General features: G+C 36.8%; 1 protein-coding gene and 1 pseudogene across 1 annotated transcript in view; one reads left to right on the top strand and one right to left on the bottom strand.

Annotated features, from left to right (window-relative positions):
* The window catches only part of Rab38 (RAB38, member RAS oncogene family), a 70,599-nt gene extending 45,279 nt beyond the window's left edge, over positions 1-25,320 (bottom strand). The window contains exons 1-2 of the mRNA XM_031387275.1: positions 24,989-25,320; positions 633-913 (exon numbers count right to left, since the gene is read on the bottom strand). Coding sequence (XP_031243135.1) covers positions 633-913; positions 24,989-25,190 — 483 coding nt within the window. The 5' untranslated portion in view covers positions 25,191-25,320. The remainder of the gene's footprint in view (positions 1-632; positions 914-24,988) is intronic.
* On the top strand, positions 2,091-2,593 carry LOC116102538 (annotated as a pseudogene).
* Positions 25,321-25,698: the final 378 nt, after the last annotated feature.

Below are 25,698 nucleotides of genomic sequence, written 5' to 3'. Positions count from 1 at the left end.
TCTTGCACAGGCTCCCACTTCTTGGTACTTCCCAGTCTCCCAGGAGAACCAGAAATACCAAGCTAGGCTATGCTCGCCACACTTGCACTGTTCTAGCTCTTGCCTGCTACACGAGTATTCCCAGTATTATGGTTCCATATTATTGTCACCTCTTCATTCATATGACAAAGTGTAACTCCTGATATGAAGGTACTTGCACTTAACAGTCACAGTGTGGAGAATAAGACAGTGACACAGGATGTGACATCTATTTCTTTCATAAATTTTCAAATATTTATGAATATATATATATATATAATTTCCTAGGAAATTATATAATCTTGCAAGCACTGATTGTAAGAATGTTTGTAAAACATGCTGGCATAAACTGAGCTCAAAAAAGTTGTGCACAATTATAATTAAGGTCAATGTGGCCACATACAGGGCTTTGGCTTATTTAGTCATAGTCATCTTAAGTAGTAAATAATAATTTCTGCCACTTATTACCCAACTATGAGACAAAGCAGAAAACAATTTGCTAACCCTAAATCACTGGACAGAAACACTATTATCACTATGATAATACTAATGGTTCTGTGTTGGGTTCTTTGTGAATCTTACTCTATTAAACTTATTATTTAATGTAGCATTACCTTGGCTGATGTTTCAAACCATCCGACAAAACCATGCTCCTTGCAGAACTGGTCCATCTTGAATCCATTGTTCACAAGCACATCCTTCCCTTGGTCACATTTGTTGGCCAACAAAACCACTGACACTGGCTTACCATTAGGGAGAGTTAACTTTGAGTCCAAATCATTTTTCCACTTTGCCACAGCTTCAAATGTGGCTGGTCTGGTGACATCAAAAACAATAAATGCCCCCATAGCTTCTCGGTAATAAACTCTTGTCATATTTCCAAATCTTTCTTGACCTGTCAGAAAAAAAGAGAGACAGAATTCACTAAGTTACTAAAATTGGAATCATAATTGTACACTACACTGGAGCTTCATATGCGCCCCCCAAATCAGAAGGTGATGAAATATAGTTTTATGGTAATTTTTAAAGACAGGATAAATATACATTGATGTAGCTATGTTGTTTAATATTTACAACCAGAAAGGAAACTTTAATAGGTTTTTGACTATTGGGCCTATAAGATAGTTCAACATCTAGGCTCTTGCCGTTGATCCTGAAGACATGAATTCAAACCCCATAACCACCACGGTAACAGGGGAAACCTGACTGCTTCAACTTATCCTCTGAAGTGCACAAATGTGCTATAGTATATGTGCTTGTATGTTTGTGTATAAACATGAATGGACACAAAGTAAGTAAATAAATGTGAATGAAATATAAAATATTCATCGAGAAATGTTGTATAGCACACAATATTTTATAACTGCTTATCTAGTACCTCAATAAGTGTATGTGGATATTTACATTAAATTAATTAAAGCTGGATAAAATTTAAAATTCAATCCATAAGTCATAGTAGTTAGCTACCTTTCAAATGTTAAATAATTCCATGTGGCCTTCTTGGGAATCCAGGGTAAGAGGACATATTAGGAGCTGTGTCTGTGAGACTAGCTGAAAAAATATTTATATTAAAACACAGATTCTATTCTTATAAAATAAATAGTTATGAAAACAAAAAAACAGCCGAGCACAAAGCAACAGCCGAGCCAGCACTGCAGCCTAGGCACACTGCCCATACCTGGGAAAGCTATAGCTGCCTGGGAAGCAGATTCCCAGACAACCAACAACATAAGACCAGGTTTCAGAAACTCAACTAGAGGTGGGAGAGCACAGCCATCTTCAGAGGTCAAAGTGTGGCACAGCTGTTTGAAGCTGAGAGGAACTCCAAATGCACACACCTGCTCCTGCAGAACTTAGTATGGTAGGCTGGTGGGTACAACACAGCTTCAAGCAGAATAGGCTGGAGAGAGCATCAGAAATGTGGACCTGAAGCTGAAAAGTTCTCAAGGATATTCAGCCTGTAACCCTGCCACTACCTAGACAAGCTACAGAACATGGTATGGTATTCAGATAGTGTCCATAAGAAGGAAACATGGATTCTTCCTGTAAGAGGACAGAGGTAACCTGTGAAGATGGTTCGCTACTCTCTCGACCCAGAAAACCCCACAAAATCATGCAAATCAAAAGGTTCAAATCTTGTTTTCTTTAAGAACACTCGGGAAACTGCTCAGGCCATCAAGGGTATGCATATCCGCAAAGCCACCGAGTATCTGAAGGATGTTACTTTAAAGAAGTATTGCCTGCCATTCCAGTCTGGCAGTATAATGGTGCACCCAGGCCAAACAGTGGGACTGGGCACAGGAACGGTGGCCAAAAAAGAGTGCTGAATTTTTGCCGCACATGCCTAAAAATGCAGAGAGTAATTCTGAACTTAAGGGTTTAGACATAGATTCTCTAGTCATTGAACACATCCAGGTGAACAAGGCACCTAGACGAGCCTACAGAGCTCATGGCTGGATTACCTCATACATGAGCTCCACCTGCCACACTGAGATGATCGTCACTGAAGAAGGAACAAATTGTTCCAAAGGTAGAAGAGGAGGTTGCACAGAAGAAAAAGATATCCCAGAAGTAAAGAAAGAAAAACTCATGGCAGGGGAATAAATTCAGCATAAAATAAATGCAGATAAAGTTAAAAACAAAAGGAAACATAGGCAAGCAGGTCTTCCATACTCTTTCTCAGTGTCAGTCACTGTAAGTTTTGACAAAAAGAATGATCCTCAAAACACCAGAAACTAAGTTGCAATCTGACAGCAAGTGTCACACTGGGAATTCTGTGAGAAAGTGGACTTCAGCTATACAAATTTTTCACACTTGCAAGGACAAACTGACATAACTTGCTTGAATTATTGACCCTATTATGAACTATTATTGACACAATAAATCTCCTTTACCTACCTATGAAGACAAGGTATGGCCCAAAAGATAAGACAAGGTGAAGAAGAAACCACATCTTCCCAACTACAGTCATAATGCCTTCTTCTGTTGCACTTCAGACCACTATTATCATTATTATTTACATTAATTGTAATGTTATTGTGTTTTAATCTATATCTCAGTAGAAAAAGTAACTTTATACTGTACTTTCTGTATATCTACTATCTCTTCAAAGATATTTTCTCTAGTAATTCTCAGAACTCTTTACTGCATAACTTCTTTCTTTAATATTATTCTAACTTTCCCTCTTCCAGATTCACTTGACTCTTAAATACTAATACCCTTAACTCTAAAGGTACTACAAAATATAGTCCCTTAACCAATACCCTAGAGACACTATCTCTGAAATATATCAGGACATAAGCAAGAGAATGAAGTATCTTTTACTAAAAGTTAAGATCGAGATTGCTGATAACCTGCCACTGTGGCTAGTTGCCAATATAATTAGCATTATAGAACATTAAAACCTAATAAGAGATATATCACCAGAGACCTAACATAAAAAATAAAATAAAAACAATGGAAAGAATAGGAAAAAAAGAAAGGCTGAGAAATACCTCTATCTTAACAGAAGCATGGAACACAAATGTAGCAAACAATTCACTATGACACTTCCACAAGCTCCCAACTCCTCAGTACTGGAGACCAAAGATAATGAGATGCATGAAATGTGAGAAGAAGAGCTCAGAGTCCTACTTTTAAAAAGGATCAGTGACTACAAAGAGAGCTCAGATAAGCAGACAAATGAAGTAAGGAAATCAGGACCACAACAAGGAAGGTACTACAACAGCTAAAGCAGTAACTTGGAGAAGAAATTTAAATATCAGGTGTCTGGAGGACAATTTCAGTAAGGATTCTGAAACTACAAAAAGGGAAACAAATAAAAATTTTGGAAATGAAAGAATAAATCAATCAAATAAAGAACAGCAGGAAGTATGTTCACCACAGAAACCCAAGCAGAAGATCTAATTTCAGAACAAGGGTGAAAATTGGGAAAATATTCAGGCTTAAGTAAAAATTAAATGAATGAATGTGAAAAAAAAACTCACAAGAACTATGGATTGTGTTCAAAATACAGAATCTATGACGTAGAAAATAGATCTTGTAAAGACTAAAGGAACAGAAAATGTATTCAGGAGGGCTATGGTGGTACAAGCCTTAATCCCAGCACTTGGGAGGCAGAGGCAGGAGGATTTCTGAGTTCGAGGCCAGGTTGGTCTACAGAGTGAGTTCTAGGACAGCCAGGGCTACACAGAGAAACCCTATCTCAAAAAAACAAAAACAAAACAAACAAAAAAAGGAAGAAAAGAAAAGAAAAAATGTATTCATGAAAATTAATAGATTTTTTCTATAACTAAAGAGACTTCAAATACAAGAGACATTTAAAATTCCCAAATACTCATGACTAAAAAAGAATCCACCACAACATAGCTGTTAAAATGTCAAAGGCACAAACAAACAGAACATTAAAGCTGTAAGTTAAAGTTACCAAATTATTACATAAATGAGTATTATCAGAATACCATCAGCTCTCATATCAACAATCTTAAAAGCCAGTGTGAAGCCCCAAAATATCTTTTAATGTACAGAAACTCATTGAGACATACAGATTTTAGGTCTGACTAATCTCTGAACATATTGATTTTTATTTGTAAGAGCTTTAAAATAATGTTTTAATTACTAAGAAGAAAAGCCAGGTAAATGTGAAATGCTATAAGTCCTCAAAGAAAAAAACAATATCAAAGATGTCATACATAGAAAGTTGTCTCTTAAAATTGACAGAGAATTTTAAAATACCTCATAATAAGCAAAAAATAAAAAAGTATTGCAATCAGGCCAACACTGCAAAAGATATTAAAATGGGAAACTACACAGTGAAAGAAGAAATACAGAGTCATCAGTGGGCACACAAGAAATAATACAATTTATTTCAGGAATTGATATAAGATTGAGAATTTGTAAGGGATCACATCATGTTCAACACAGTAAACCAAAAATCTCCAAAATGAACAAGAGGGAAGAAGAAACAATAACTGAAAAGATCATGGGAATTTCAAATCCCACTCAGTAACAAATGGAAATGCAAATAGACTCATTTATTGAAAGAAACAGACTGATAGATTAAAAACAACATTCAACTGATAAGTACTAATAAAATCCATTACTTTATGTACTAATTGTTTTTAAAAATTGCCAATTTAAAAAATACCCACATATATCTAATGACTGTCACATTATATGGTGCAAATACGGAATATGTGAATCAACACAGGTCATTGTATTAGTCTCTGAACATTTGATACACAAGGATGTTATCATGCAAATTCCTGCCCTCCAGAGCTTATATTTTAATGGGAAGACAGATTAAAAATTAAAGTATGTAGTATGGTAAACAAGCATCCAAAATATATTTCCATTAAAGTCAATAGAAGTTACCATATTCTGTATGTTTACTCCCCTCAATAATATGATTTACATAAATGATCATTACAGAGCAATTATTATTATCACTGTTTAGTTTCTTACCATGATTAGTATTGTTGAGATTAAGATCACACCCAGGGTCTCAGGAGTACTAGGTAACCTTTTACCAGAGGGCTACACTCCCACTCATTACACACAGAATAAAATGAGACAATTGCGACTTGGAATGTTTGTAGCTTTATCAAATTAAATAGATGGCAAGCTTGCAAAGTCAAAATCTAAGCCTCAGCTGACTGAATTCAAAGCCATGTTTATTCACTAACATCAAGTACTTTCAGCTTCTACACCACACTCTTGTGCCATCTTGACTGCAGACCTATGTCCCAGAAGCAGCCAACTCAATCCAATTTTATAGACACTCTCTGGACATGTGTAGAATCTGTGACAGTCTGGGTCTATGTCCTTACAATATAACAGTGAGCCAGTCTCTTCATTAAGTAGTCTACAGCCTACATCTCTGATGTTGCAGAAAGCCATTTTGTCTTAAAGAATAAAGATTGGTTTGGGAATTAGTTGCAGTCAGCTGGAATCAGTTTGACTGTGAGAATCTTCCAAATGAGTATTGGTGAATTTCTTAGACTTTCTCAATTAAACCTTCCTCATCTGGAAAGTGTTTGGAAGAATATGAAGACTGCAAATGGAATGCATTAACATAGACTGAACATTAGAGTCAAATTGGCTTTTCTATGTTAAAAACATAATATAAATATGACATAAGTTCTAAAAACAGAGTTTTGGATCAGAGTTTAAGAGAAGCCACTATTACAGGTACTTGAGCAGAGACAAAAGGTGAACAAAATCTTATTACCTCTCATTCTGTCAACTAATGATTGCTGGAGGCAGGGACTAATGAAGGATGGATTTTTATTTCATGAGCCACAAATCTTTATTTACATTGGATCATAAAATTACACTAATCAGAATCTTTCCATAGGAAAAATAAAATACTGGAAATTCAATGTATTCAGGAAAATTCATGTCAACAGAACCTCTAACTATACTTTATATAAACTTAGAGCACAATGTTTTGTGCTGGCAAATTTTCATAAAATGTAATAAATGTTTAGTAGGTTATTTTCTCATTGGTATTACAGAAAAGGAAATTTTATAAATATGCTTAGGAAAGGATAAAATTTGATCCTCTTGCCTTATTATCTGAGCCTCTTCTTAGGATTGTGTGCCAGAGAGCAGTATTTCATCAGGACCAGAACATAACAATCCAATATTTCTTACATAGGTTGCACCATAGAGAAACTTAAAAATGTTTCCCATAGTCATCAAGTCAATGAAGGAGAAGGGTAAAACATTCTTCATATGACCCACAACCCATGGATGAACTTTCCTTTTTTTCAGATAATCCTCCCTCTTTTCATTTTTTTAATGCCTTATACAAATAATGGTCTTCTTTGATTCCATTCAGGATGGAGCATGACATTTCAGTACAAATGGGGTAAAAAAGCCCTCTGTATCATTCAGAACTTGGAGGGCCTCTAGGCTTGTTAAAGATGTCTTATGATCTCTCTAGAGAGCTAACCAGATGAAGGGCAGTCATGGGTTATTCAATAATCTGCTTGTCAAAAGGTTTGCAAAGTAGATGGCTCCCAAAAATGAAGATTTTACTTTTAACATGGCCAAGGATCATCTTTGGATTATGAAAAAAAAGCAATATATGGTTTTATAGCCTGACAGGGATTGAAAGAGTGTGTAAATGTGTGAGTGAATGAATCAGAAACAAGGAGAAAGCAATATGTTTCTAGAAAGAAAAGACCTTTGTATATGGAGGTCACTGGGCCAACCCACTGGGAAAGTTTGTATTTTTGACATTCCAGAAAGGGGTCACAGGCAGACCAGAGAATTTCTGGCTCTCACTTCTTATCCTTCCTCCATCAGCTGACAGCCCTAATTGCTAGTTCTTGTTAAAAGTGAAAAATCATGTGACTCTCAGTGAGTGCCCACTTATGGGTAGAGTCCTGTACAATCTATTCTGAATAAATTTATTGTAAAACAAAACAAAGACTGTGATTCAAAAACTATCTCTGACATTACAATACTCACTGAACACACACTTACTGGACAGTTATTTAACTCTGTGCCACTAATATGGACAGTTTTGCCCATGAGAAGGCCCAGGAGTCATACTTGGATTTCTAAGTTAAAATGACCTAGTTCCCATGTGGGGCACCACATGTCTTATGGCCTCTAAACACACCCCAGCATAGTAAGGATGAATCACGACTCTGCTTCTAGCTTTGAGGCATGTGAAGTTGTAAGCACATTTATTTGAGGAGTCCAAAAACATGGGCCTTAATTTTATCACCAGAGATCTTTCAGAAATCAAGGTAGCCTTAAACAAAGATTTCTGTCTTTGCATCTCATTTTTCTGTGGTGCTAATGACATTGATAAGGGTGATAGCTAAGGCCTCATAGTTGCTCTTTCTCCTACAATTTAGTCAAACTTTAGTTCTGTTTTCTAATGGCCTGTAATGGTTACCTTGGTATCTCAAGCACAGATAAAAATATATACAAATGTCACAACCATAATATGTATTTATAATATGTATTTGATGATATTTTCACTTAATGATCATGTTCTTCTTTGTCTTCTATGGCTGTGATAAAACACCAATAAGCAAACCAACCTGGAGAGAAAAGTTTGGTTTATGGGATCACCATCAAGGAAAGTCAAGGCAGAAAATAAAGGCAGGAATCCGGACGCCGTCACTGAAGAAGAGACAACTGAGAAATACTACTTGCTGGTTTGCTTTTATTCTTTGTCAGCTATATTTCCTCATAAATCCTTGGCCCAATTGCTCCAAGTACTGCCCACAATAGGCTGGGCTCTCCTCCATCAATTAGCTGTTGGGGTTCCCTCTTCCCAGGTAACTCCAGGCTAATGTCAAGTTCACAGCTAAAGTTTACAGCACCCTAGTGCTCTCACTAGTAATAACCAAGAGTCTCCTAAACAGATATGAAGTCTATAGCAGAAGTATAGAAGGTTATAATCTACAAAACATTCAGCACAACATCTTGTATTCTAAATTTATCTAAAGTGTTCTTGAGGTTATTTTGGCATCCATTTTTCTAACAACTTTGCATTTTCAGTATTTTATTTTATGAAAAGTGATGTCTACCTATTTTTCTTCTCATTGATATAATTTTAGGATCCACTGTAAATAAAGGTTTTAGGCTCATAATATAAAAAAATCCCAGTCTCTAGTAGACAGAATTAGAGGTACTAGGATTTTATTCACTTTTTGTCTCTGTGAAAGTACCTGTAATAGTGTTTTGTCTTAAACTCTGATCCCAAACTCTGTTTTAGAACCTACATCATATTTCTATTATGTTTTCAACATAGTAAAGAGAATTTGACTGCTGGATGCCTAGACTACGATAATGCATTCCATCTGCATAAAGCCATACTCTCCATATTCTTATACACACTTTTCCAGACGAGGAGGGCTTAAGTGAGTAAGTGTAAGAGGCTGGTGAATACTAAGCAGATACTTTTAGCCAAATGACCCTAGCCAACCAGTTTGTGACTTCAGATTAGTCCCGTCATCATGACGGGCCTCAGTTTTCTCACTGTCCACTCTAAACTACATTCAATGTTGTTTCTGGGAATCTGGCAGGAGTAATGGTCAATATAATTAAATTCATAGAATTAATTATGTGGGCTTGCCTGTGAGGGAATATTTGTGTGGGAAGATCACCCTTAACTGAGGGCAACACAGTAACATGAACTAGGGTCCTGGTCTAGAAAGGAAAACAAAAAAGTGGCCTGAGTACTGCCTTTTACTCTTTTCTGTTTCCTGAGTGTGCTATAGTGTGACCAGCCACCTCCTACTCCTAACACCATAAGTGCCACCAGGAACTATGTCTCAGAGAAGTAGATGCAAATAAATCCACACTGAAGTTGCTTTGTTTCATCGCAGCAAGGAGAAAACTAATACAGCAGATGCTCAAATTGTTCACCTCCTACTCATCCTGTGTTTGCCAATCTGATTAATAGCATCACTGACACATCCACCCAGAATGAACTGTATTCTCCATACAAATACTCAAATGGTCTTTGTCCTAAATTCCACTACTTGAAGAACCTCTTAACTCTGCCATCTCTTATCCATCAAAATTGCAGCTTCTTGCTAAAGCCACATCACCGGGACCCACTGGCAGGTCCCTTATTGCCTCTCATCACTTTCTCTATATATAAACTTAAGTATGAGTAGAACTGCACCAATACATGTCTTCCCATTATTTCAATCTGGTAACATTTTTAAGAAATCTGAAGAAGTCAGGTGGTTAATGGTGTACACCTTAAATCATAGCACTCAGGAGGCAGAGGCAAGTGCATCTCTGTGAGTTTGAAACCAGCCTAATCTATACAGAAAATTACAGGATAACCAAGGCTACACAGAGAACTGGCTTTTGAAATATCAATAAACAAAGAAGTCTGACACTTCTGTAGAATATTTATTCCTAATCTACACTCTTTAGAGACATGCTATTTTGGTTTTGTGTGGAGCCCATAAATTTTCATTTAAAAACACTATATAGGTGATATTAATGTATGCCCCTGTATTACAACTCCCATTTTATTAGGATCTACTTACAAAAGGTAATTCTTGCCCTTATTCTGCATTTTTTTAGTTGTTCTTTACACACATACTTAAGAAACAATATTTTATTAACACTATACGTAATGCTGTATATCTTTTGTCTATACCCACCTTTACAAAAATCATCTCACTTCCTTCAAAATGTTCTGTGGCTCAGTCATGTTGAAAGCTTTATCTCCCTAAAGGGCCTAAGGCAGCTGTTATATGAGCTTTAGGTATTTGAACTTGAGTCCTCCTGTTTGTATAGTAAGCACTCTTACCTTCTCATCAGACCATCTCATTAGACCCACACCACTGTCTTTATCCTACATCATGATCACTTATCATGGAATGTATTCATGCTCCAACCTCTCTTGTGGCACTGAAAATCTCAGAGAACAGGATAGTTGAAGTTCTAAGTGGTAAAGCTTGAGAACTATTTCTCCATAAATAAGGTGAGGGCCCCAGGTATGATGAACTTAAACATTCGTTTTTTTTTTTCTACAATACAGAATATATTCAGAACCCACTGATGCACACTGGTACACTTACTCTGTACTCAGCTCTCATTTTTAGTAAATGAATAATAGGTGTTCATTAGAGGAGAAAAACCAATATTATTTCTAACAAGATCACACACACATCTGTTACAATGAATCTCAGACTAGAGTGTTGTACTTTTTTGTAACCATTCTCATCCTTAAGAAATAGTGTAATAAATTTACTATAAGTAGTTCATGTTTAAGAGTTATGGTCCAATCATAAGATCTAAAAGAGCCATAAATATGTTCTCTGTATTGAAGCCAATATAAAATCTAAAGTAAATATATCTCTTTAACAATGTTCTCTGAAAAAACTAATCAAGTCATACAGTTCCTGCTGTGGTGAAAGGAACTCTGAGCTGTTAATAGAGTAAGCTTTTTCTGAAGGCTTAGGGAAACCAAAATGCTATGATAGGTGACTATAAATTTCTTGTTTTTAGGAGCCTCGATGACTCTGTTAGTAGATTTTTATCTCTTCACTCTTCATCATTTTGCCCTGATATGCCAGTGATAGAAAGGTGTTTATTATTCACTATTTTTCATCATCTAAACATAAATTATACTTAATACCAACCTTTTATCATCACCCCTGAAACACTACCAACTGATCTACAACCATGACCAAATTTCTATCACCTCATGACTAGCTATGAACAGAGAAAGTTCATTAAGGTTTATACATAAAGTAAAAGAGAAACTCTATGTTATGGTTAGATATAAAATGCCTCCCCCAAAAAGCTCAAGAGCTGAAATCTTGAGCTTTAACCTAGTTAAGGAGAATGGGTTATGAAGATGGCTATTTGATATACCCATTGATGATTTCAGACTAAGTAGAGATGGGATCTGGCTACAAGAAATAGTAGCCTTGTCTGTGAGTAGGTTTTCTACCTCTACCTCTCTCTCTCTCTCTCTCTCTCTCTCTCTCTCTCTCTCTCTCTCTCTCTCTCTCTCTCTCTCTCTCTCTCTCTCTCTCTCTCTCTCTCTGTCTCTCTCTCTGTCTTTCTCTTCCCTTCATTCTCTTCCTCCCTCTTTCCCTCCCTCTGCCCCTTGTCCATATATATAGTAGTGATTTAATTAAGAATGGCCCACATATGTTCACACACACACACATACATGTATATAAAACTCTGTGTGTGTGTGTGTGTGTGTGTGTGTGTGTGTGTGTGTGTATACCTTTCTTTTCCCTATCTTTCTTTCCTAGGTGCAATAAGATGATAAAAATAAACCTTATTTCATTAAGTGTTTTTCCCCTCAGATGTTTGTCATGGTGACAGAAAAACTACATAACAACTCTAGTCCCTTAGCTCCTTCCCAATAGACAAGTGTATATTTACCAAGTCTTCAACATTTCTGTCTTGCCTGTTATATTTGTCAGTATCAATCTACTTGGACTGAACAAACCATCTTATGTCATGTAACAACAAACAAAAAACCTTAATGCTGATCATTTTCTAAGAATAAGTTCAGCTATTAGAATTATTTTTTTCAGTTTTACAGAGATTACATTGTATGATGAGAGATAAACAAATTTTTAAAAGAAAGTAAAATGGAAAGAGTACTATTTATTTGTTTCTTTTAAATTGTTATGGAGAAAAATAAAGCAAGAAGGGATAAAAAAAGTATTTTGAGAGTGGGGACAGACTTTAAAAAATTAGGTAGGGAATCTCCCACTAAAAGGGCATCATTTGGGAAAAGATCAAAAGATTAAAGGAATAAACTTTGTGAATATTCTGTAGATTTAAACAGAGGGAATGCCTGGCACAATGAGAATGGGGCACAAATCAGTCTCTCAATTCTTGAAATAGTACAAGGATTATGTGAGACAATGAAGACTGAACATGGGTCAGAATAGACTGGGGTAAAACAAAGCAACCAGAAGGTCTAGAGTATACACAGTTTGGTGTCATGGTATTGATATTCTCTTTAATGCTAGGCAAGAGATGAAAACACTGAAGGACTGCAAATAGATGAGAAATCATGGATTACCAAGGCAGATGCATTGAGAAATGATGTGTGGGAGTCAGGATAGGACTGGAGACACCAGTTAAAAAGGCATTGCAATAACTGACAAGAGATTATTATTTGAACTAAAGCAGTAGTTGTAAAGATTATTTGTTTCTTGGATACAACTGGAAATAGAGACAGCAGAGGAATTGCACAGCAAGGGATAATTCAAGTATGACTTTCAGAGCCTCAAAAAGAAAAAAAAGAGAGAGAATGGACTTATCATTAGCTAGGATGGAGTTGATTTCATTGGGTTTGATGTGTGACACTCAATGGCAGAAAGTAAGTCAGAATTCTGACATATTAGAGTTTAGATTTCTATTAATAAGCATGTTGCATAGATAGTTGAATGTATGGCCAGAAGTTACATGGGGAGGTCAGGACTCTGAGGTTAACCTATTTTCTTTTCTATATACTACTATAAAATTCGTGACCCTGTGTCTCACTATCAACACTTGTAGAGAGTAATGTGCCTAATGCCTCAAGCTGAGGTAGATAACTAGAAGCTAAACCGCTAATATGTGGTGTGATTCACAACAGGCTTCAAACAATTTAAATTAGTCCCTTCAATTATAACATAAAGGAAGCTAAGTTGTACATATTCACACTGTACCTTAAAAATTGGAATACCTTAAAAATTCTGAACACTTAGAAATACAGAACTCATATTAATAAGTCATGACCATCTATTGTTCACTTGTGAATGCTTTTGAACTAATCAATGTTAAACTTCTAACTTTTAAGTGGAAAAATGTGCTGACACTACTTCCTTCAAATACTCATGTACACAAAAAACAGTTTTAACGTACATAATTCATTCATACCACTTTAATAAGATAAGCATACCTTCCTTTTAATCATGACTGTGACTAGACTATAACTATTTGACTTTGAACTCATTTTGTTTCCTAAGTTTCTCCAGCAATGACTCATGATATCACCCTCTTGGTTATTTAACTTAGCACCTATTTGTAGTATTTTTCATGTTCTGTAAGCTTCTGTAATGTCGCCAGTGACAACGTAGATTCCTCAAGCCACCAATTCAATTACTCAATCACAGTACTCATGTTTGCATAGCACATGGATTCTAAGAGGCTCTTGGTGTGTGCTTTTAATAGACTTACATAACAGAATGAAACTAGCAATATAGGGACTTCATATAATAAAGTAACTATTTTGATTCATTTTGATGGGAGGGAACCCCTGCAAGGAAAGAAGTGGACTGAATAAAGAAGAATCACAGATCTTATGTATTTACTTCCTATTTCTCCTCAACTGTTTATAAAGATCTCAACCTGCCTGTGTTTCAGAACTATGCATACTCTTTCTATTATTTTAGATCCACTATAAACAATGGATCTTATTTAATACTCATGGTAGTGTATCATTTCTTGGATTTATCCATCAAGAATAAACAAGGTGTCTGTGAGATGTTTAACTAAAAGTTTAACTAAAGTGTACAAGAAAATATGATCCCATTAAAATTTTACTATGTAACCCTAGCTAGTTTTGAATTTGTGATCCTCCTGCTTTACATCCCAAATGTTGGGATCACAAGTATACACTGCCTTCCCTGGCCTAAATTTAAAAATCTTATGATACCTTTCTTTAAAATTATTAAACAGTAACAATTTTAATTGAAACCATTGTTGCTCTAAAAATAACAAATAATCAACCTAAATATGTTCAATCAATAGATAATTAGCTCAATACAGCCAATGAAAAGCAATCTTTGAATTATTTAGCATTTGAAATAGTAGTACTAAGTAACCTTTAATGCCACTCTAATACATACCATACAAAACTACCCTCTTATTTCCAATCTTGATTCTTGAAGGATTTCCAGAGTCCTTTAGAGTATGAATTCCCCAAACATAGCAGAAATGCTTTACTATGCCTCCAGGAAATTCATATGGTATTTTAAAATCTCAAGGCAAACACAGTAGTAGTTTTGGTCAAACAGATATCAGACCAATTGTAGCAGTTTAATTTTGGAAATTTCTGTCATAGAAAACAAGAATTATGTGACAAATCAATGCAGACAGGAAAAGAAGGTAGTGGAGCAAGTCTGTCTCAAAGAGTCAAGAAGTCATTCCATAACCCAAGGCACACATATTTCTAAATTGTAATTTACAAAATCTTTTGTAAGTTGTGCTATGTTTATTTTCCAAAAGAATAATTATTTGCTAGAAAATACTTTTTTGTGTGTATAACAAAACCACATGTACCCCAGGCTGGCCTTGAACTTGCTACATAGTCTAGGATGACATTTAATGAGCTTTGATCCTTCTGCCTACACAATGCTGAGATTATTGACAAAGATTACCATGTCTCAATTCATATAGGACTGAATAGCAAACTTAGAACTTTATGTATGCTAGCCAAGCACTCTATAAACTGAGTTACTAAAAAGCATATGCTTATTAAGTTGCCTGATGTTAATATTTGAAAGAAGAGAATTTTTAGACATTTCCTTTGGCTTAAGGGTATAATAAGAAATTATTTTGACACTAAGAATTTGATGAACTAAGAGTCTGAGATTTTCTGCATAAGCCCCCAGAGTCAACTCTATTTTCTTTACATCAAGTCACAGATACATACATACAAAGACACAGAAAGAGACCCTCCTATCACCATAAGAGTTATTTATTATTTGGAAACTACACAGCTATCCTTAGCTTTCTTTCATAAATGAGATACTTCTGTCCGTCAGGTACTACAGTTTTCTGACCTAAAAGTCATATATAAAAATTGGCTATATTAACTTCAGCTAATCATAAGTTTTCACTGATGATGAGTATAAAGAATTTAGCTTTCCTAGTAGATGACCTTTAAACAATTTATGAATTACAAAACTATTGCTTTACTTTATCATATATTGGGAAGCATAAGAATAGACTGGTTAGAAAATAATAGTGGTCAGATAAATCATAAGTCAGCACATCTCCTTATCTGTATGGCTGTCCAAAAAGTTTTACATGCTTCTCATTTTCATAGTGTAAATAAGTATATTTTTCTTGTCTCTATGAAATAAGTGTCCAGATAAGCTCATTGTGAGCAATAAAGCTAATGGTGCATATTCCTATAATGTGCCTGACCCTCAATAAACAGAGCTATTAATAACACAATATATTGCAGAGGAAAACAATTTTCTCAACAAGGACTTTGAATCAATTTGTTTTGAACGTCCCCTATACATTAGAGAGAAATCTTTTGGAATCCCCCTCACACTATAAATACTTGGTCTGCATTAGACTGAGGAAGTAAACAAGAAAATCCATCATTCTTCTTGGGAGAGCAATTTTATGCAAGACTAGTAAACTAATTAAAAGTTAAATTTGAATATAAATTTAGGGAACAAAGCTAAACAGTGCATCAAGAAAATACAAACTGCAAAAATTACAGAGTTAAGGAAAACAATAATCAAACACTTCAAACTATCCAGTCTTCTTAAATTCATTATTTCTTCCTTCAAAAATTAAGCCTTTTCTTAGCTCTCTTCTGGGCTCATAGAATCTAGAAGCATGTGGGAAATAGGCCCCTGTGCACACCTATGGGAGATCATCTTGATTTTTTTTTTAATTGATGAAGGAAGACCCATGTTCACTGCATGTGGGGCCCTTACTGAGGCAGAGGAACCTGAAGTGTATAAAATGGAGAAAGCAAGTTCTGATCACTAACATGTATACACTCATTGTTCCGTGCTTTCTGAACGTGAACATGATGCTTTGGGCTCCCGCTGCCTTGACTTTCCTCCTGTGAGCTAAAATAAACCCCTTGCTCCCTCACATTACCTTTGCTAAAACATTTTGTTACAAGTGGAAACTTAACGAGGACACCCTCCCAAGTGGCATTCTCACTTTCTCTATTTCTTTGCTGACCACAGCCACCTAATTAAAATATGTACCAAATAACTCACAGCAGAGGTTTCTGAAACTTGCACAGTATATCTACAAAGGGATAAACTCACTCTAATACAAGACGTGTCACCAAGTATTACAGGGGAATAAAAAAAAATGTCACATAGGACTCAAAGGATGAAGAAGTTTCTACTGACAGAAACAAGTGGGGAATTTCCATAGGGCAGTTGCTTTTCAAATGAGTCAAATATTAGAACTACAATGTGTGGAATCTCTTGCATGGATATGCAAGAGAGATGGAAAGGAGTAGAGATAATAAACATGGGACCAAACGGGGAATGCCAAGGTGTTAAAATGACTAAAATATAAATATTGCCATGCATGGTCATTGGGATGGTTTTCATTTTAGTGCCATTGTTAAAGTGCCTGAGGATGTAGCTCAGTGGTATATCCCTTGTCTTTGCCTTCACAAGGTTCTGAGTCGAGTCCCTAGAGCTACAGAAAAAATATATTGTTAGCAACTGAACTGTAGATCCCTCTTGCCTATCCAATTTCATCATATTTGAACTTCAGTATTTAAGATAACACAAGCTAACTACTTTTAAAAAGGTTTTAATTCTTCAGGCCTCATCAATAATAAACAAGGAATTAGTTCTATCATTAATAATTTCTGTGGGCCTGAGACTCCAATGTTATTCTTTCAAATCATAAATCCCTTTATCTCTATAAGGACTGGGAAGGTTTGGATGAGGTACAAGAAGATGTAACTATGTAAAATTACTTTTCATAAGTTATTACTCCATTTAACATACTGAAAATTCCAAAGAATGTATTTTTCCACTTGACCTTTAAACAACTGACATTTTACTCCAAATTATATAAAGATTTGATAAATGAAGAGTCATAGCTCTAAAAAATCATATTTAAGCTTATTTCCCAGTTTTTAATGTTAAAAATACTAAAATACCTCCTTAAGGTATTTGGTTATTATATTTTTTAATTTAAAAAATATTTTTATACATATGTTAATATGTATAAAATTGTAGTCTTTCAACTACATTCACACTTGAATTAGTAACTTTTACTTTATCAATAAAATTGAAAAGCAACCTGTCTTGGAGCCAAATTAATGATACAATATTTGATTAGAAATGCTTTATTATACAAATATTCATTGAATATCCACTATGTGCTAAGTACTATGTTAGGATCTTGGGATACAGTTTTGATGAACCTACTACTCTTGCACAGAAGAAGAAACATCATAATCTAGAGAAAATAAAGACTAATTTGTGATTTTAGAAATAGTGTCTCCTCCTATCTTCAAGTGAAGTCAACAGATAGAATGGATGGAATGATACAGGATATATAGGAGTTACCTAAGTAAAACAGAGGAAGGTGCATTGATACAGGGGCAATTGTGTGAGCTATTGCATAGCAGGAAAGGTAAGTAAATGGGACATTGTGAACTTTCTGTGCAGTCTAATGCCATGAGTGGATGGTAGAGCTGATGAGTAACAGAGGCCTGGTCTTGTAAAGCCTTGAAATACATAGTGAAAAGTTTAGTCTTTAACTCTGAAAATGGTGCGGTTCGGTAGCAAGAGGTCAACCTGAAGAAATCAAAATAGATGAGGATCCTATATAGGGATTGGGCTGCTGTAAACTTCAATCTGAGGACATGAGGAGGCTGCCACCAAGCTTCAGATGGGTGGTGAGCAAGTCATACTTATTCAAAAAGAAAGAGGTCATTACTTTACAAAGAGGAAAAGATGGCATCTCTTGATCTAGGAATGGGAAATCAAAAGAAGAAAAGTGCAAATTCAGAACCATTATCCCAAATAAATATTGAAATAAGAATTTGAAATCTGAAAAATCAAGTCTTAAATTTGAACTTTGCCAAGTTATACTAAAGTATAATGATCTAAAGAGAAGGATCTTCCATGGAATTTACTCTAAAATAATGGGCTCACCATGACTTTCTGGAAAGTCTACCTCTAGATCACAGAAAAAGACATAAGAAAGTGTTCACGGGGGCTTGAAAATCTTGATCTATCCCTTCCTGAAATGAATTATAAGAGAAAAAAGCTGTAAGCCTAGTTTAAAACAACTATTCTTAAAAAAGTCTTGGTAAGTGATACCTCTAGTTCAAACACAGTGACTGTGTACACACACATACACCCACAAACAAATACATGCAAACTTAATAAACAACTAATGTGAAAAAATATTGTAGAGAACAATCAAGAAGATGGAATTGTAAGGTGAAAATGGGCAATATCAAGCATACAGATGGCTTTAGAGTCAGAGTCTGAGGCACTATCAGGAAATATAACTCCAAAAGAGAATCAAGATAAGTTGTGAGCACAAGAAATGCTGTGCTAATTCAGGCTTTGTCTAGCTTTCTCAAGCTTTTTAGTCTCAAACAGTAAAAAGGTGTAGCATGGACAGTATTCACTGTGTTCCAGCTGTAAGAATAAGAATATTTTGTAATTACCTCTATCAGTACATGTCACTTGATGTTAGAGGTGGCATGCTTACATGTTTTCATGTCATCATGATGCAAAAAAATTAACCTTCTTGAGGTCAAGAATCAAGCCATATCTAATTCAATTCCCCTAGCCTGACATACAATCCAACACACATATAAGAACTGTTCCTTCTTTCCCTCAAATCACATAGAATTGTTTTATAAAACTGCCGCCCATTATTGTGTCAGAATGGGTCTTTCGATGATAGAGTATATTCTATATGCTCACACATTTTAAACCAATGCAAACTTAACAAAGGCTCTCTAAAGGTCTTGAATTCTTCCTCCATGGTCCCTGCACAATATTGAAGTCTCCACTTCTGCTTACTATATACTCCACTTAGCTGTAAGAACATAGAATGTTATTTAATATAGTGATCTAAAAACCTATAACTAGCCAGGATAAAAACGGGGCAACAAGTTCCCCTGTAGAGATAGGCCCTTCTTTAAATGCATTTTGTTTTACTTGACATACTTGTTTTCAAAAGTTAGCTTTTTCCATATATCTAGATCTAGTGTCAAGATACTTAACACATATAAAATTCATTGGATACTTATTTTTAACATAGATGTTAAGGATACTGAGGAGATGGCCAAGTCCAAATCCTTCCTTCAGTTGAGATCACAGTATGAGAACATTTTGAAAACTATAAAACAGTCTACCACGGTGACCCAAGTGAATGAGAAAAGACAGAATAGGTGAATCTTGCGTGGATATGGAAATGCTATTCTCCTAAGCTGGATCTTGAAGACAACTTCGCTACAACTTCTCCATGGTGAAGAAGCACTCTTCAAACCGTCTGCAAATATGATGTTTTACATGGCATCTTTGAATACTGAGTTGGATTGTGTGATGATTAGCAGACTCAAGCAATTTTCATTCATTCATATATATGTTTGCATATACATATATATATACATGTGTGTGTGTGTGTGTGTGTGTGTGTGTGTACAATTATACACATGTATATAACTGTCAAAAGACTCAAAAGTAAGAAAGTTAGGAAAAACTATCATGCCTTCACTCCAGCTCAAGGTAAAGTTATAATATTAAATCTTGTAGAGACTGAGAGAACATCTTATAAATGTGATATCATAGGCAAATAAAATAATTGCTATTCTATATGTGGAATACTGTAGTCCAGTAAAACTTCATGACTTGACCAATATCAAGTATTATATTTTAATAATACATAATTCATATTACATTTAGAATGTATCTGAAACACTCTGCTATTAAACAAAGGGAAGTGGAATAAAGTTGTTAGAAAGGGTGAGGATGGGCATGTTCATTAAGGTAAGGAGTAGCCTATTCAACATCCATATCTTAAATTCTAATACTACCATATAGCCAGCTATTTTACTAGGAAATTAAATATCCTTGGACAGCCATAATGACAGGTGCTTAAGGGATGGTAGCTGCTAGATCTGTAATTGCCTCAATTCCTGAAGCTATGTCCCAAAGTACATAGGTGCTCTACAGAGAATTATATAATTCTCCGAATGTGTTCATGTGGAAAACAGCTGGTGTCTTTATCTAGTTTGGAGAGTAGTATGAAAGTAAGTCTCATGTGTAAATATTTTGTTTTCTTTATTTTTATTTTTTGGTTAGTGTTTACAGAAAAGAAGAGTATAAACTCACATCTCAATCAGTGATCAAATGTTAAAAATATTTTTTCGTTCATTTATTTCCATTTTCTACTTAGTGGTATCTATAAATATCCAAAAATTGTAGGAAGAAGGCAAGAATTACCTAATAACTAAAGGACAGGAAAGTTGGAGAATAACATAGAGAAGTAGCGGGATAGTAAAATGTGATCAGAATGTATTATAAAAAGCTAGAGAAAGGACCCAAGGAGCTGAAGGGGTTTTCAACCCCTAGGGAGGAACAACAATATGAACTAACCAGTAGCCTCAGAGTTCCCAGGGACTAAACCACCAACCAAAGAGTAGACATGGTGTGACTCATGGTTCCAGCTGCATATGTAGCAGAGGATGGCCTAATTGGTCATCAATGGGAGGAGAGGCCCTTGGCCCGGTAAAGGCTCAATTCCACAGTGTAGGGGAATTCCAGTACCAGGAAGCAGGAGAGGGTGGGTTGGTGAGCAGGGAAATAGGGTCTTTTTTTTTTTTTTTGAAAGGAAACCGGGAAAGGGGATATCATTTGAAATGTAAATAAAGAAAATATCTAATAAAAAATTGTTACCAAAAACAAAACAAAGCAAACAAAAAAAAAGGTCTATTCTCAGTAATAGAAAAAATTCAGGAAGAAAGCAAAAATTACCTACCAACCAAAGAAAGTGATAGGGCCTTATCCACAAGAACTCACTGCTTGTCATGTACTAACAAGCTGGTGGACTGCAGAACCTAGTATGATTTCAACACAGACAGGATAGGCACAATCCTGCTTGGCTGTTAACAGGCAAAGTAACTTAATATATTTCACTCTGCCAAGAACATCTGAACAGAGTTGACCCAGGCTCTTCTTTGTAGTAGACTTTTTCAGAAATAGGGAAAATTTTGGAGAAATTATGTTCTTGTTTCACAAGCTCCTAAAGTCTTGGGAGTTTCAGAATCAGGCAGGCCAGTCAAAGTGATGATATAAAATATGTATCATGATAACCCATATACAAATCAGGCCTTACATCAGTGAACCAAATGAAACACAAAGGATCTACCTATGACAAGAACTACTCTGCAGTAGGCTAATATCCTATAGTCAAGGCAAGTCTTTGTTCTCTCATCAAGAGTGTCAGGGCTGAAGATAAAGCTCAGTGGGTTAAGTGATTGCCTAACATGCCCAAGGCCCTTAATTTGATTCCAAATATTGCATAAGCTGAATATGGTAGCAATTACATGTAACCTCAGCACTTGAGAAGCACAGGAAAGAAGATCAGAAGTTTTAAAATCAACTTTGTCTCCACAGTAAGTTCAAGGGTAGCCTGGGCTACACTGTCTCAAAACCAAACCAAACCAAACCATAACAAGGGGGAGAAATTAGAAAGGTGGCTCAGCAGTTAGGCACGTTGACAGCAACTGCAGAAGACCTATTTCAGTACAGTTCCCAGCACCCACATGGCAGCTCCCAACTCTGTAAATCCCATTCCAGAGGCTGTAACACCTTTTTCTTACCTCCATGGGCACCACATTCATGTGGTTTATAGACATACATGCAGGCAAAACACCCATACACATAAAACTATGTTTTACTTTTTAAGTTAAAAGAAAAAGAATTTGAACATTCTCAAAACTCAGTTCACTATTACCCATTCTTTATAGTTACATACTAGAGTTAAGAAAAGGAGAATGCATGCTATGACTTGAGGGTACTCAAAGGCATACTTAACCTAACCTGAATCTCAGTGGAGAGTGGAGGTTGGATTTCATATCACCTTAGAACTCAGAGGTCTCTAATACAACTTGAACAATTACATTACAAGCATCCAATCTGCCAATTACCTTGCTTTTACCCAAGCATCTTTCAACCTCCAACTCAGCAGTTCAGAGCCTTTGAGCTTGAAGTTATCAAAGAAAGTGAGCTGAGCATTACCATGAGGGTGAATGCCATTCTGTCTGCTGAATGGACCTCGGATCCTCCAGATTTCCTACTTGCACAGACTTCTGTGATTATAGCCTTCACCAAAACTTTGGTCTGAAATCATGGCTTAGGAAGGGATTCCCAAGTGTGGGAGTTAAATTGCTTCTGAGAGGAAGCTTGGAACTCAAACTGCCTTATGCTACAAAATGCATGAGACTAAAACTGATGCTGGGGTGGCATCTGAAGGCAAGATACATGTGTGATATAAGAATTGTAACTTGTTAGGACTTAGTGTATGTATGGCATGTTCCTCTTGCTTAGTATGTATAAATATACAAACAGTGGTAACTCCTAGAGTGTAGTACTATTGCCTTTACCATGCATTATTGCTTACTCTTCTCTCATGTGGAAGAATAAAACACACTCCCTGTATATAGATATCAAAAGCTAAACAAAGATATGGGGAATTTATCTGCAATCACATAGTGTTCAGACAAAGGTGTTCCTCTCTAGAGGTATCCCATTCTGGAAGCTCAGAATCCTACATCTTTCTGTTCTTCCTGTTTAGAAGAGGGATTTAAAACTCACCAACATATAACAAGGCTGAAGACATAATGCTGTTTAGACTATAATTATGCTAGCTAAATAATGCTAGCTACAGTTACATCTTTTAAACAGTAAGTTATTTTAAACCAAGGACCTGAGAATGCTGGTGTATCTGGAAGACATTTCAGACACTAAAACATGCAGCAACAGAGGGCACAGGCTCACAGTGAAAAGCTCAAAAGACTCCAGTTGATGCAGTCTTCAAGTCTCCAATGGCTCATGCTTCTCCAGAACTGCTAAAGACTCCAAACCATAAACCCACCTACACCAACGAACCTTATTGTAAGACCTGCAAGCTCATGGCTACAGAAGCACATGGGTCTCAAGACTGTCCATGGTCTTGTAGGAATTTTCCTTCTTGAGGCTCATTTCAAGTCATGGCAAATGTTTCCAGTGAAACACACTAGCTGAAATGAGCATATCTACCAAAAAAGGAATTGCTTACTTTAAATCCAGAACTTATGGAGGTGTTCTTGGGGCTGCAGACCATGAATAGAGATTAAGTAGGGCTATTTGAAGTGGATCATGGAGAATCTCACTGGAGTTTAAAATTCCAAAGCAAGAAGATTCTTGAGCTACCAGTGCCTAGCCGTTTGCAGCTTCAAATGCTACTGATCTGGTGAGTTAGCATCGAGAATGCTAGGCACTCCCAGGTTACAGGCAGCCAAGGAGGACCCAGTCTTGAGTACTAACTGTAGCCTGCCTCCTTTCTTAGTGTGCCTAGGAGCTGGTATAAGCTGTTAGCCAAATTCTGATTTCATATTTCATATTTCTCCAAGATCAAATCAAGAAATCGTAAAGCAGATGACATTAGCATCATCACAACCCCCACTCTTGCCTCTAGGAAGGCAGAGGCAAGTGGATCTCTATGAGTTCAAGATCAGCTTAGTCTAGGTTAGCAGAGTTACATGATGGGACCCCGACTCCGTTTTTCTTTCTTTCTCTCTCTCTCTCTCTCTCTCTCTCTCTCTCTCTCTCTCTCTCTCTCTCTTTCTCTCTCTCTCTCTTTCTTTCTTTCCTTCTCTCTCTCTTTCTTTCTTTCTTTCTTTCTTTCTTTCTTTCTTTCTTTCTTTCTTTCTTTCTTCCTTTCATGTTTCCCTAAAAACCATACAAGGTCTCCCCTTTGAGACTGAGTGTGAAGAAGAGAGAGCCAGGGATAGAGGGAGATGGAAGATGGAGAAGAGGGGAGTGGTGTGGGAAGAAATAGTTTATTCTAGATTTATTCAAATTTTCCTCACTGAAGAGGCCAATAAACAGTGAGATGATAGTAGTGAAATTTGGAAGAAACTAAATTCCTAGGAAATAAGAATGGACAAACAAGAAAGAGTTCACTCGAGACAATCCTGTTCCTTCTTAAGCTTTCTAGGGGTTTCCCCTCTAAACACGAAGGATGAAAGCCACGACGTGAGACACTCTGGCCAGTCGGGGTTACCTGCGTCCAGAAAGCTACAAGAATGAAAACAGTCCTGCAACAGTCTGCTCTGCACCTAAGAATCTCAGGGGAAAGTGGAGTAACAAGCTCAAGTCATGGCCCATAACAACCAGAAAGAGACAGCGAAGTTACTAGACCTTGCAGCTGGAGTTGAGACAACTCCAGCAGAAACAACAACAACAAAAACAAAACAAAACAAAAACAAAAAACAAAAAACAAAACACGAAAACACTTTCATTTCTTTGAAATCAGGTTTCCAAGCCATTAAGCCAAAGTTTCCTAGAGTGGAACGCTCTGGCGATCTGTATCTCCTGCTTGATTACACTCCTGGGTCCCGGGACTCAAAACCGGCTGAAAAGTCATTCTCCACTCCAGACTCTTCACTGCCCCCGCCCCAACCCCTTACTCCACTCCACTCTCACGCCCTTGGTCGCAGAGCGCTCACCTGCAATGTCCCAGAGCTGCAAACGCACCACCGTCTCTGGGTCCCAGTGGAGCACTTTCAACGCAAAGTCCACACCAATGGTGGCCCGGTAGTGCGAGGAGAAGTTTTGGTGCACGTAGCGCTTGATGATGCTGGTCTTTCCTACACCCAGGTCACCGATCACCAGCAGCTTGTACAGGTGCTCCTTGTGCGGTGTCTGCATCCTGGAGGCCCGCGGATCTTGCGGAGCCTGGAGCTTGCCCTGAGAAGCACAGCCGGGGCTGGGCACGAGACGGAGAAGGGAGCTCTATGTGGGCGCTAAGTCTAGGCGTGCTGGCACAAGCTAGGGAGCTGGGGCGGAACTCCTCCCCCGGGTTTAATCCTCCTTCCTACTCCGCGGTCTCCAAAGTGGGAGGAGACAGGAGCTACTCCTGAGACTGGAAGCTAAAGGACTCGGGACCCCAGTGCTGCTGCCTCTTCAGCTCTTACTTGCAAAGTGCTTTTTGCCTTTCGCAGAGATTTTTTTTCTGTCGCCTTCCGTCCATGACACAAACTTGTGTGGATTTTGTTTTCCGTGATCTGCCTGGGAGAGATCAAGTGTTGAAAAGTACCCAGGTCTTCTGAGGCTACCAGGCCCTGCCTCCACCCACACAGTGTTGTGAGGTTGGAGAGGCCTTGAGAAACACCAAGGCAGTAGGCACTTTGATTTAGGTCTTCTCAGGCAAACTCTT

This window comes from Mastomys coucha, unplaced genomic scaffold (genome assembly GCF_008632895.1).
Source record: "Mastomys coucha isolate ucsf_1 unplaced genomic scaffold, UCSF_Mcou_1 pScaffold21, whole genome shotgun sequence".
NCBI classification, from domain to species: domain Eukaryota; kingdom Metazoa; phylum Chordata; class Mammalia; order Rodentia; family Muridae; genus Mastomys; species Mastomys coucha.
This window is presented reverse-complemented; position numbering and strand designations above follow the sequence as displayed.